We start from the raw sequence: 12770 nt of genomic DNA on the forward strand, positions 1-12770 counted from the left end.
ACATCCCACTCAACAGCAGACATACTTGATTGCAGAAAATACGACTTCAGCAACAGAGTGATCAATGCCTGGAATGCACTACCTGTCTCCTGTTGTTACCTGCTCTAACCCCCACTCCTTTCACCTTAAACTAACCTCTATTGACCTCACCCCATTCCTAAGAGGTCTGTAAGGGGCGTGCATAAGTGCATAATCGTGCCTACCGTCCCTGTCCTATTGTCCCTATTTGTACCTATTTCCTGTATTTTACTCATGTTTACACTTCTACCTATTATCTTGTGAGCGATTGACAAATCAAATAAATAAAATACCTGGCCCAAAGCACACTCCGTTCCATCCAAAGGTGGCCCTTTCTTCGTTTTACAGAAATAAGGGTTATCTGGATGGCTGCACCACAGCTGTTTGCAAGGGTCAAAAGTTCTGAACTGAAAAGGAGAAAGACCACATAAAGCTCATTATTCTTTCTCCATTTAAACAAAGTGCACTTTGCTTTGAACAATATCTTATCCTTTAATGTAGTGCAGTTGAAGCTCTACATGGCTACAGGGTTTAAAAAAAAAAGAAATGGTGTGTGCAGCCACTAAAGAATAATCTCATAAATTAAGGATTTATTAAAGTTTTCTGTTGTCTGCTAGTTGCACAACTCCTGATCCAATAAGTTTGACATACATTCACATTGAAGAGTTCAGCATAGATTTTTCCAACCGCATTTGCCTCATTCAAAGCAAGATCTTATTTCTTCATCTCAAAAGCTCATGACTTCTCCAACTTGAGCTCAACCCCTGGTGACTTCAAAGATACTCTCTTATATGATGTATCATGGCCTTCTTTAAGGATTTTTTTTACTATTATTTTCCAATATAGCCAGCCTCTGCCGGGGTGGGGGGGAGTAGAATGGGAGAATGGCTAAATATATCATGACATTATCCTCATTTTAAAAAACACAATTTAGGAACCTATCCAGCAGAATTTGCATTCTGATGTCATTGCATATATATTGTCATTTTGGTGTGCCTTTGTTTGCTGCAGATTCTTATGAGACTCATCTCACTCATATCTTTTTTTTAAAAGTGTAACCCTCAAAAACATTATTTGTTATTTTAACTTGCAGCTTTATGGATAGAAAATATCAGCTCATCCCAAAAATCAGATTTTCACTGTTTTAAGTTTATGAGGGGCTACCACAAAGAAGAGGTGTGTGTGTGTCAAGCTATTCTCCAAAGCACCTGAAGGCAGAAGAAGAAACAATGGATGGAAACTAATCAAGGAGAGAAGCAACCTAGAACTAAGGAGAAATTTCCTATAAGTGAGAACAATTAACCAGGCCCTATAACAAATTGAATCTTCTCTGTCTTTTAATTTTCATCGTTAGCCTGTCCATCTCTATACAATCTATTATTTTTTTTATAAACATGCCTTCCAGTGGAACCCTTTTTTCCTTCCCGAGTTATGCATACGAAATCCTTGCAGCTGTTAATATATGTAACATATGATGCCTGGTATGAGTGGTTTAGAAATAAAAAGAAAATAAAATGGCAATTAGGAAAAGAATGAGGGAATATGTAAATATGTAAATATACCATGGAGAAGATTGAGATGTAAGGATAAAAGATATTGTTTTATAGTAAGAGTAAGATGTAATGGTAAAGGAATAAGTAAATACATATACTGAAAAATGTGAGGAGATGCAAAAGATGTCTTGATGTTGATAACAATGTATAAAGTTTTATTTTATGTTTTTAAAATTTGGAAAAAACTTAATAAAATTTAATTAAAATAAAAAAGAGAACAATTAACCAGTGGGACGGCTTGCCTTCAGAAGTTGTGGATGCTTCATCACTGGAGGCTTTTAAGGAGAGACTGGACAGCCACTTAGTATAGAGTCTCCTTCCTGAGCAAGGGAGCTAACAGCCTTGGTGGCACAGTGGTTAGAATGCAGTACTGCAGGCTACTTCTGCTGACTGCCGGCTGCCTGCAATTTGGCAGATCGAATCCCACCCGGCTCAAGGTTGATGACTCAGCCTTCCATCGTTCCAAGGTGAGTCAAATGAGAACCCAAATTGTTGGTGGCGATAGGCTGACTCTGTAAACTGCTTAGAGAGCACTATAAAGCATTATATAAGTCTAAGTGCTATTGCTATTGAGCAGGAGGCTGCTTGGACTAGAAGTCCTCCAAGATCCCTTCCGTCTCTATGATTCTATATTCTGCACATAAGCTTCCCATCACGCTATCATGAAAAAAACTACTCCAGGGGCTGAAGGGATTCTGTGCAACTGAATGGAATAGGTCAGCAGCAGCTGCAGGACATGGCAAGGGGACAAAATCTGAGGCAAAGCCGCCAGTGGGTTGAAGCCAACATGTGATTCATTAAGAAAAGAAACTCTAGGAATTAACAGAAGGAAGAAGAAACGATCCCCAACAACAACATTTCTATACTCACAGCTGTGCATGTTTTGTATCCCACACCAAAGTCAAAGCGGCATTGCTCATCCATAGTGTAATCAATTCCTGGCAGTTCTGGGAGTCTGGGCCAGTCCTGCATAAAAGGGTCATCTAAGAGGCAGTCGTAAGAACTGCAGCATGGAAAAAAAAAAAAACACAAGAGATTGTGCATTAAAGATTAAATGTTCCTTGCAGATTCATTCAGCTGCTCCAAAAATCCTGGCACTCTTTACGTTTCCTTTTTATTCTCCTGATCAGAAATTTATTTCACCCTATTTCTGCATTAGATTGTATATATTTTCTTATTATCCGCAAGAAACTCCATACTTATGCATTGTATGCATCCATACTTCTATGGGCATGTTTCCCCCCATTATTCTTAAATAGATTGTCTGAGCTGCAGACTACATCACAATTTTAAGAAAGTTGATTCCTAATTAATCAGCCGACACAAAAACAAGTTTTGGAATAAATCATAAGTGGCATTTTTCTCAAACCCCAATATTCAAGTTTTTTTGTATCAGAATCTGTCATCCTGTTGGTTCTGTCAATTATAATAATGCCTTTTTGTTTCAACTGTATTCTTTCTACCCATTAATTTATCCCATACAAAATGAAAGAATGATTTCAAAGCAAAAAAAAAAAAAAAGTTAAACTTATTGTATGAGGGGTCCTTGGTGTTCTCTGAGCTTGGTTGCTTTCTTGCACAGATTTCATTACCCAAAATAGGTTCCCCAGTAAACATGTTACCTAGTTTGAGTAATGAAATGCCTGCAAGAAAACAACCAAGCTCAGAGAGCACCAAGGACCCCTCATGTCAACCCTGAGCTACAAATAGTCTCCTTTATTGGTAAACTTACTATATATAACGGTTCAACTCCTGCTTGCTACATCGGGACCAGTGATAACGGTGAAATGCAGCCTGCACCAGTGGTGCCATAATACTGCCCATGCCAGTCTCATCAGCACATTGGTTACCTTGGCCATCATGTTCCATACCTAACCTGTTAAAAAAAAAAGTGGTTGTCATGCCCCTGATAAGAGTCAGACTCTGAGGGAGAGGAGGAACAGCCGACAGGGAGTGGAGATGTGGCTCCGGAGGTTGTGGAGGAGGCTGGAGAAGGGCAGAGGCCGGCTGGGCAGTCAGGGGAAGAACCAGGCCCATCCCCTCTTCATCCTAGGACATGCAGGGAGGAACAGAGAAGAAAACAACTTGGCTTACGAGAGAGGAAGCGGCCATGATCCTCCTCACTGGTTGCAGCTGGGGAGACCAGTATATAAGAGAGACGATTGCAACACAGCATTGCCAGAAGCAAAGCATGTGTTATTTTGGTCTGAAGTTATCTTGGATGGCGTCCTTCCAACAGACTGTGCCTTGTTATCTCCTTGAATTTGGTAATTACTTATCCTGTTCCACTGTGAAAAATTCATCATTGTAGTTTGTTTGATTTTTTATTTCACCTCTATCTGCTCATTAGGTTCGGAGTGTATTGTATTGAAGACTATTTTTGAGTATGTTTTATCTCCAACTGAGAATTATTGAACAGTGGGGCCAAGTTGGAGGCATTAAAGGACATTTATTTATGTTTTGGATTTTGTTACCTTTGTGTTACACTCCGAGTCATCATAGGGATGCTGCAATTATTGGGTGTGCCTTTGGCATGTTTAAAGTTGTATACTTGAAAAGTAGATGATAGTATCATGAGAGAGAGAGAAAGGGATAAACACGTGCTGACCCATGATTGATGAATCGCTATTTATTATATTATTAATTTCCTAGGCTTGCACAGCTATCTGGAGCATACTAACACTATAGACTGGATGATAATCAAAATATCAACAATGGTACAGTATTTCCTGAGGTCTATGAAGCACTAAATCATGAAACGGTGCCAGCATTCTGAATACCACTGAGTATCCCAATATGTTCATCACCGTGTGGTCTGAACTGCGTACGACTGTTTTTGCTATTAATATAACCAGGTCTGCTTCACTCATTAAAAGAGCGGAAATGGGCCTACCTCGCCAAACACATGTCAGTCAATAACAATGAGAACAAGTCAGTTGGTATCATCTACATATTAAGGAAGAGTTGATACAACATGAAGAGATTTTTCTCCAATCCATTGCCTTCTAAACAGCGAATACAGGTAATCTTCAACTTACAACAGTTCATTTAGTGACTGTTCAAAATTACAACGGCACTGAAAAAAAATGACTTAGGACCATTTTTCACACTTATACAATCATTGCAGTACCCTCATGGTCACGTGATCAAAATTCAGATGCTTGGCAATGGATTCGTGTTTTTGACAGCTGCAGTGTCCCAAGGTCATGTGATCAGCTTTTGCAACATTCTGACAAGCCAAGTCAATGGGGAAACCATTCACTTAATAACCATGTTATTCACTTAACAAATGCAATGATACCCTTAACTATAGCAAGAAAAAGTCATAAAATGGGACAAACAAATGTTTCACTTAGCAATGTAAATTTTGAGCTCATTGTGGTCGTAACATGAGGGCTACCTGTACACTGAACTGTGGATGACATCTACTGAAAGATTTCTGACCCAACAAAAGTCAAAAACTCATGCTCATCCTCCGAGAATGTTCTCACAGGTATGAGTTGCATAATCAAAGTCCCACTGCTGAGTTTTCAACCCATCACAGTCAATGTATTACAGGCTGTGCAGGTCCCACGAAATCAGCAATGTACAATTTCCCTTACTTGATTTCAGAGCCCTGGGAGAAATTGCTTACAGAGAGATCAAGTCAAGGTTTTTTAAAGTACCCTTGAGACTGAATGCTTAATAGCTTTTTCTACAGCTTTGCACGAGAAGCAAACTTTCAACAGCCAGAAGTTGACTTTGACAGCCAGAAGTTGACTTCAAGAGTTACAGATTTTTGAACAAGGTTTCCTGCTGTTACATTAATCTGGAAAATTTTAAGAGCAGCTGGAACTCGAGACATTCTGTGTTCTACTACAGCTCCCTCACAAAGGTGGTGAGCACAGCACAAAACATTGTGGGCTGTTCCCTGATACTACTAGATGATCTCGCTAGGGCTCGCTGCCTTAGAAGAGTGAGGAAAATCCTCAGGGACGACTCACATCCCGGTCAGCACTTCTTCACTCTCCTTCCATCGGGTAGGAGATATAGAAGCATAGCCAGCTGCACCAACAGGCTGAAGAACAGTTTCTACCTGTGGGCTGTCAGACTCCTGAACAGAAAATAACTTCATGTCAACATAGTATGATAGACTTGCGGGGCTGGTGCGTTGTGCAACAAGATCACATAGTGTAATAAGATTGGGACTGGGTTAGGGACTTCTGTCCTCACTGTGAGTTGTGTTGGGGGGAGGGTGCACAAAGGGAGGCTCAACCAATTTCATTGTATACATGTTGTACTCTGACAATAAAGGTAATAATTATAACTCCTACCCTCAAAATGAGACTATAGAGCACTGCACATCAGAACAACTAGACACAAGGACAGTTTTTTCCTGAACGTCATCACTCTGTTAAACAAATAATTCCCTCAATACTGTCCAACTATTACAAAGTCTGCACTACTATTACTATTAATCTTCTCATCACTCCTTATTGCCCATCCCCTTCTACTTGTGACTGTATGATTGTAACTTTGTCGCTTGTATCCTTACGATTTATATTGACTGTCTCCTAGCATGACTGGATTGCTTACTGTACCCTATGACTATTATTAAGTGTTGTACCTTATGATTCCTGACTCTTGACAAATGTATCTTTTCTTTTATGTACACTGAGAGCATTTGCACCAAGACAAATTCCTTGTGTGTCCAATCACACTTGGCCAATAAGGAATTCTATTCTATTCTATAATAATAAAGAAGTAACAACCCACAACAAAGACCCCGGACAACTAAAGAACAACTTTCTCCAGTCACTTACACATGTCCTGTCTCATGGGCAACTACAAAGGCTGAAGAAAATCCATCTTCATGGTTAAGAGTGCAGCTACGCAGAGGGTGGCACATGCCAGTGACAGGAGCATAGCCTGAAATAAGCAGAGAGTCAAAAAGGGAGGGAGAGAGAGAGGGGGGAAAAATGAAAAAGGACATATTAGAAAAAAGGAACCTCATGCTGGAACCATTTTAATCATATTTCACACTCAGTTCTCCTCTGGGAGAAACATGTGTCTCAGAACTACATAGCCAGATAAAAGGAACCTATAAGATTGTTCCACATATTTCATAAAAGCAACTAGGCTTTGAACCATTAACCAAATGATAAATGGCTTAAATCTAAGGACACGCTTATTATTGTATCATTCCCTTCCCCCAAAATTTAATCTAATAGCAAGACTCCTTGCCTCCAAGTTATACCTAGCTAAATATAGAGCACCAATTAAGTAGTTTGACCTTCAAAGGACCTGTTGCCAGTTTGGATTCTGGAGCCCCAGGCAGAAAGCAAAAAAGCAGAAAGCTCACTAGCTCTTTTATGGACCAACATGTATGGCTGTGAGGTACATTCAGGTTGATGTGTCACAAGCTGTGTAAGCTTACAATAGGAAAGAAATCTAGGCCTATTGGCAAGGAAAAAGGATAGTATGCATGCAAATGACTTTTGTATCTGTCTCTTCACATTTTCACACAGGCAGGGAAAAAGAAATAAATATTGTACACCAATGTTTCTTATATTACTCATTCCATGCCTGATTTTTCTTTTCTTTTTTCTTGAGATGTTTAACATCGCAAAATAGCATTTCCCAGTTTGGTGATTCCAAATATGTTGATTATGTTGACTTGAGAACTGTTAGAATAGAGGTTGCAGTATATTTGGTATGAGATTTGGACCTAAGAGGCCAGGAGAATTTGTAGCATTATAATGTAAGACTTGATTTGAATCTATTCTATTAAATATGCATGAAATCTTCATATGCAATGTTGAACTCTAACAGGGTCATTATAGTACATACTGCATTAAATTCAAATATATAAAACAGGTAGTATTGTATTGCAATTGCGAACGGTCTCTTTTTTAAAAGAATCAAACAACTGTCATGACATATGACTTTTTTCCAAATCTTATCTGCAATTGGTCGATCTACTACTTATGATTGGAACTAGGAAGTAGATCTCAGAGCTCTGTTTTTTTTAAAAAAAAAACCTAGGTCCCATCAATCTAAAGCAAAACTTAGGAATCCCTGTTCTGTAACATCTCAATATTAAAAACAATATCTATAATTCAGAAAATTAGACATAACCTACTTGGTTATTCCCTTTATTGTGATTTTAGATACTCCGTTATTTTAATTTGAATCTTGAAACTGTTTGTAGCGGCAGAAAAATCTAGAAAACAGCATATGTGGAAAATGCTGGCAGAACTATTGGTAGAAGGTACAACGAATGCCATTAAGGAAGAGGCATATGCCAAAGGACTTTGCCAAATATCTCCTTTGGTGAAGGATTTTGGTGAATTGTCGAGAGGGTAGAGAAGACTGAGTTTGCTATTAAGTCACCCTGCTTTTCATTTCCAAGAACAAAATGGCAAATGTGTTAATGTTACACTCCTCATTTTTTCCATGATGTAATGTTAATAGCCTTCACCATTCAGGCAATATTTTAAAATATGACTGCCATTTATTCTCTGTTCTGTTCCTCCCTCGAGGCAATTAAGACAATCTCTACAAAGTCAATGTACATGAACAATCTGTACCCTGAAAAGTCTGCACTTCCAGAATTCTCAACCAACAGACCCAATACACTAAGCCAGGAGTCTTCAAACTTGGCAAGTTTAAGACTTGTAGACTTCAACTCCCAGAATTCCTGAGCTAACATGACTGGGGGAGGAATTCTGGGAGTTGAAGTCCACAAGTCTTAAAGCTGTCAAGTTTGAAGACTCCTGCACTAAGCAATAACAAGCAGTGGAAGGCTGGTTGGAGTTTAAAAAAATTAATTGAAAGGAGATGGTAAAGAAATATATATTTTCCTCTCCGTATAATAAACGACTGTATCATACACCATTCCCAAGCGCTACATTCCACATAACAGAGGTCTCCATCTTTTTGTAAACGGAGTTGGAAAGTCAGATATCATTGTCAATAAAAATTCTATAATTTTTTTGCACATTGCAAATGGCTTGGCTAGATGTTTCTTGCAGTCCCTTCAAACTCTGTAATTCTATGATTCTATAAAACTTGATTTTTATCACCTGTCTGAAAAATCAAAGAGTAATTCTAAAGGAATTAGGAGGAATTATTAAGCATACAGAAGCACAGGACTGTCTTTTGGGTTAAAACTGTTGCAAGTATAAACAGGCAATTTCCCCCTTTTTTGCTTCAGAAACCACAATTTTATAAACAACACAAGAAGGCAAAATATATCGATGCCTGCAGTGTTCCTAAATTGAAACCCGAATGTAATTGTCTTTTGCAAAACTTTTAGAATCCTCATGGAAAACCACCAGGAAACAACAGAGCTAAGGATCAGATTGGAAAATAAAATTTTGAAAAGTCCTTGAAGAAGGCAATAGTGAGCCAATTCCAGATCGTTATTCAGAAAGCAGTATGAATGAATGCATCTAGTCATCACTTTGGCTTTAAAACTTTTAAAGTTTTAAAAGTTTAAAACTTTTGAAGTTTCAAACTTACTCACTTCTACAAAGGCTTGGGTCAAATAAAAGGGCCTTTCCAGTGGTATCCACCAAACTGCACATATCTGATTGAGGTAAATACAGTACCTTGCATACCTGCAGGACCAAAATCTTGCCTGGTGAGGAATATAGCGTGATCATGATATTCAGTATGTGCAGGATCTGATCGCTGTTGAGAATGAGCCCAGCGACACACCTGCTCCAGGCTTCGAGAGGGGTTCCCTCGCTCTATTAAAGTGATGGACTGAAGGGAATAAGAAAAGACAAGATTAAGTCAGCATCTCTAACCCCGAAGCAACTTCAGGGCTGTCTTCTCCAACCAAAAGTCAACCTACCTAATTTGTCCAAGAAAAAGACCGCTGCGAAGTCCCCCGTTTCCACTTCTCTGTCACATCACCTACATTGAAGAATAGCTTCCAACTTAAAATGAAGCCATTCCAGCTTTTGCCTTTTTGGAAACATTTGAAAGCAGAGCTGTACCAGAAGGCTTATGGTAATGCACAAGGCTAGAAGCAGGAATATCCACAGGGGAGGGACAAGAAAAATCAAAATGGCAGCCACAACCAGGTAGTCAAATGAAGGATTGCATTGTTGTGGCCCAACTTGATTTATTTAACAACATCCCTGCAGACATCCCATCTAGAAGGAATGAATTTAAAAAAAATATGTTTCTGGAAATATGCCGTTTTCATTTTATGTCATAGGTAGTTCCTGTGTTTTATAACCATCAAGAACCTTGGGGATTGAAGATGGTAATAAATCTGATAAATAAATAAAATAAACACTATAGCTAGTCTATATGTCAAATGAGACAAAAGCTTTTGGCCACCATCAAGTTCTTTAGGGGCCAAGAACAGGTGTTTGATCTTTCATCTTCATTAAGAGTCTTTGGTTTGTATAAATTCTACATTCAAGCAAGAATGTCTTTTAAAAACAAAACAAAACAAAACTCAGCAAGTGGAAGACTAATTCCATCTTTAGTATCCTGTGATTACACATACCCACTAAGGCTGTGTTCTTTGGAAGAGTTCTTCGACGCTCCCATTTTTTCTTATTTTTGGACATCCTTTCACTAAGAGGATGATGGACAAGTACCATTTATTTATGGCAGCGGAAATGTTTGTGTTACATCACTTTAAAAAGCAGCTGTTACAAGAGGAAGAACAGGGAGAATTCTTTCACCACTATAAACTTCTTTTAAAAAATCTTCACTTCTCTCTAAAGCATAAGCAAACATTTAAATTAAATATGTGGGCAAGAGTGACACTGTGTGTATTTTACCTGTCTGTATCCCACCATGATCATTCTAACAAGGACAATATTTATGTGGACTCCCAGGGATTCATCATGGTAAATTTCATTGACCTAAAGCAAAAGAAAACATGTAAGAAACCCACAAATTACAATTATTTATGCAAAATCTTTTGGACGTGAAAGATTCCCCTCACCTCATTTGACCACACATTAACCCTGTGATTATTACTCTCAATATCAGTTCCAGCACCAGACTAAAAACTGGGAGACTGGGAGCTCTAGTCCTGCCTTAAGCACGAAGCCAATTGGGTGACCTTGGGCCAGTCACTCTCTCTCAGCCCTAGGAAAGAGGCAATGGCAGACCCAAAAACATTGCCAAGAAAACTGCAAAGACTTGATCCTCTCTATCCAAAATGTGAACTTTGCTGTCTTTAAAAGAATAACCTTTTTTGTCCACATTTTGGATATAGAAGACCATTGGTTTGAAAGAGGGGTAAAAGAGTCAATCTATATTAGAACTGCTCTCCCTCAATGGAGAATACAACACCACCCATCTCCTTTCTACAACACAGTTCTTTCAACAGTTTCAATCTTTTGCACTCTGATTCAGGTGACCCTGAGGGCACAGATAAACCTCCAAGTGGCCTCAATGACTCTCAGAGAGAGAGCTAATAACCAGATGACTGCAAGGAATATAAAGCCTTCTAGTCATTGTCCCCCTCACACCATCCAGGCACAACTAATGAAGCTTCTTGGATGAGAAGTGAAAATCTTCTTCCTCAAGGAAAAAAAAAAGAGTCCAGCTGCTTTTTGAAAAAACACCTTTGAGACAACTGTGACCTGGTTGGCTGAGCATCTCCATAGACATTTAACTCTGAAATACTGGCACAACCCCCTCCATCTTAATTAACTTGTTTAATTAAATAAGCATTTCTATGTACAATCCTGCAAAAGAAAGTGTCGGAACAATGTTAATCTTTCACAAACAACTAAATCACACACAACCATCCATTTAGATCAGCAGCTGAATTCTCAACTATGAGTAGTGATCTCTCTCACTCCAGAACTGCTTCCTTTATTATTCTTTTATTCCTGTATTTTTTTTTAATTTGGCAGGTCATTGACTGAACAAACAGCATTTTTCTTCTTCTTTCCTCTATTGAAACATCTAATGACATAGCAACAATTTACACAAAACATTCGAAGCACAACATCACATGTATAAATATGTTTGTTTTTCAAAATGTTCTTGCAGATTACTAACATTTCTTCTTTCCTATTTTGTCAGGTGCTAAGGAAACCTTTTTTTCTTTACAATAAACAAATCGGCCTTTGATAAATAAAATGTACAAATTAGAAGAGAGAAAAAACAGGTGACATATCACCAAAACGAACGTAGTACTTGCGGATTCCCTATGGGGAGTTCATTAGCCATGAATTTCCTGCAAGAATTTTGCAAATAAAATGGTCAAAATGTGAATGGAACTTAGCCAGCAAAAGGGAAAGAGTTCATCTTGGATTTTTCTGTGAGAACTCTTGTTAGACCATGAGTAACAAAAAGGAGGTTTCTTAGTCACATTATTGGCTCACGTGCCACAGGTAGCATTCGGAGCCATTTGTGTGGGCATGCGAGCCCCAGCCCAACTTTCCTGCACTGCACATGTGCGCGCCTTCCAGATGATTTTCAGCCCGTTTGAGGTCTTTTCGCCCTCCCAGGGGCTTGAGAGAAGCCTCTGCAGCCTTGGGAGGCTGAAAACCAGGCCTGTTTCGGCATTTCCAGAAGGCCCGTTTTTCGGCCTCCCGAGGCTGCAGAGGCTTCTCTCAAGCCCCTGGAAGGGTGAAAACAGCCTCAAACAGGCCGAAAATCAGTTGGAAGGCGCGTGCATGCAAATTGCAGGTAAGGGGTGGGAGGTGTTGTGCGTGCATGCTCGGAGGGGTGGGGCACATTGCACTGTGGGTGCCGGCATGCACGCTATTGCGTGTGCTTTCGGCACACCACAACGAAAAGGTTCGCCATCACTGGGATAGGGACTAGAACAGTGATGGCGAACCTTTTAGGCACCGAGTGCCCAAAGCGCACATGTGCATGCCCAAACTGCAAGGCGCACAGGCGCGCCCCTGCGCATGCATGGCGGAGACCCAAAGACCAGCTGGCCAGTGGGAGGCGCGGCATCCCAACACCGGCAGCTCTGCAAGAGGTGAGATCTTTTTCTTTCGCGAGCTTCTGTTTCGTCGTTTGCAGGAAAATGCCACGGAGAAACATGGAGGAGCTGAGCTGGGGTGACGGCGCACCTGCTCATAGAGAGGGTTCTGCATGCTACTTCTGGCACGCATGCCATAGGTTCGCCCCCACTGGACTAGAAGATCTTTCTTCAAGGTTCCTTCCAACTCTGTTGTTATTCCACATCCTAAGCTAAGCAAACAAAGATCAGCTGCTGAG

The 12770-nt window shown here is 39.7% G+C and overlaps 1 protein-coding gene across 2 annotated transcripts in view; it reads right to left on the minus strand.

The window, feature by feature from the left end:
• The window catches only part of ADAMTS14 (ADAM metallopeptidase with thrombospondin type 1 motif 14), a 69464-nt gene that overhangs the window by 26462 nt on the left and 30232 nt on the right, over positions 1 to 12770 (minus strand). The window contains exons 5-10 of one of the 2 annotated variants that reach the window (XM_087964093.1): positions 10358 to 10441; positions 9164 to 9320; positions 6374 to 6479; positions 3304 to 3447; positions 2442 to 2574; positions 312 to 425 (exon numbers count right to left, since the gene is read on the minus strand). In XM_087964093.1, the coding sequence (XP_087820219.1) occupies positions 312 to 425; positions 2442 to 2574; positions 3304 to 3447; positions 6374 to 6479; positions 9164 to 9320; positions 10358 to 10441 (738 nt within the window). The remainder of the gene's footprint in view (positions 1 to 311; positions 426 to 2441; positions 2575 to 3303; positions 3448 to 6373; positions 6480 to 9163; positions 9321 to 10357; positions 10442 to 12770) is intronic. The other variant, XM_087964092.1, reaches the window with a different exon arrangement.

This window comes from Notechis scutatus, chromosome 4, assembly GCF_049901735.1.
Source record: "Notechis scutatus isolate UNSWTSFEM ecotype Mainland chromosome 4, rNotScu1.2, whole genome shotgun sequence".
NCBI classification, from domain to species: Eukaryota; Metazoa; Chordata; class Lepidosauria; order Squamata; family Elapidae; genus Notechis; species Notechis scutatus.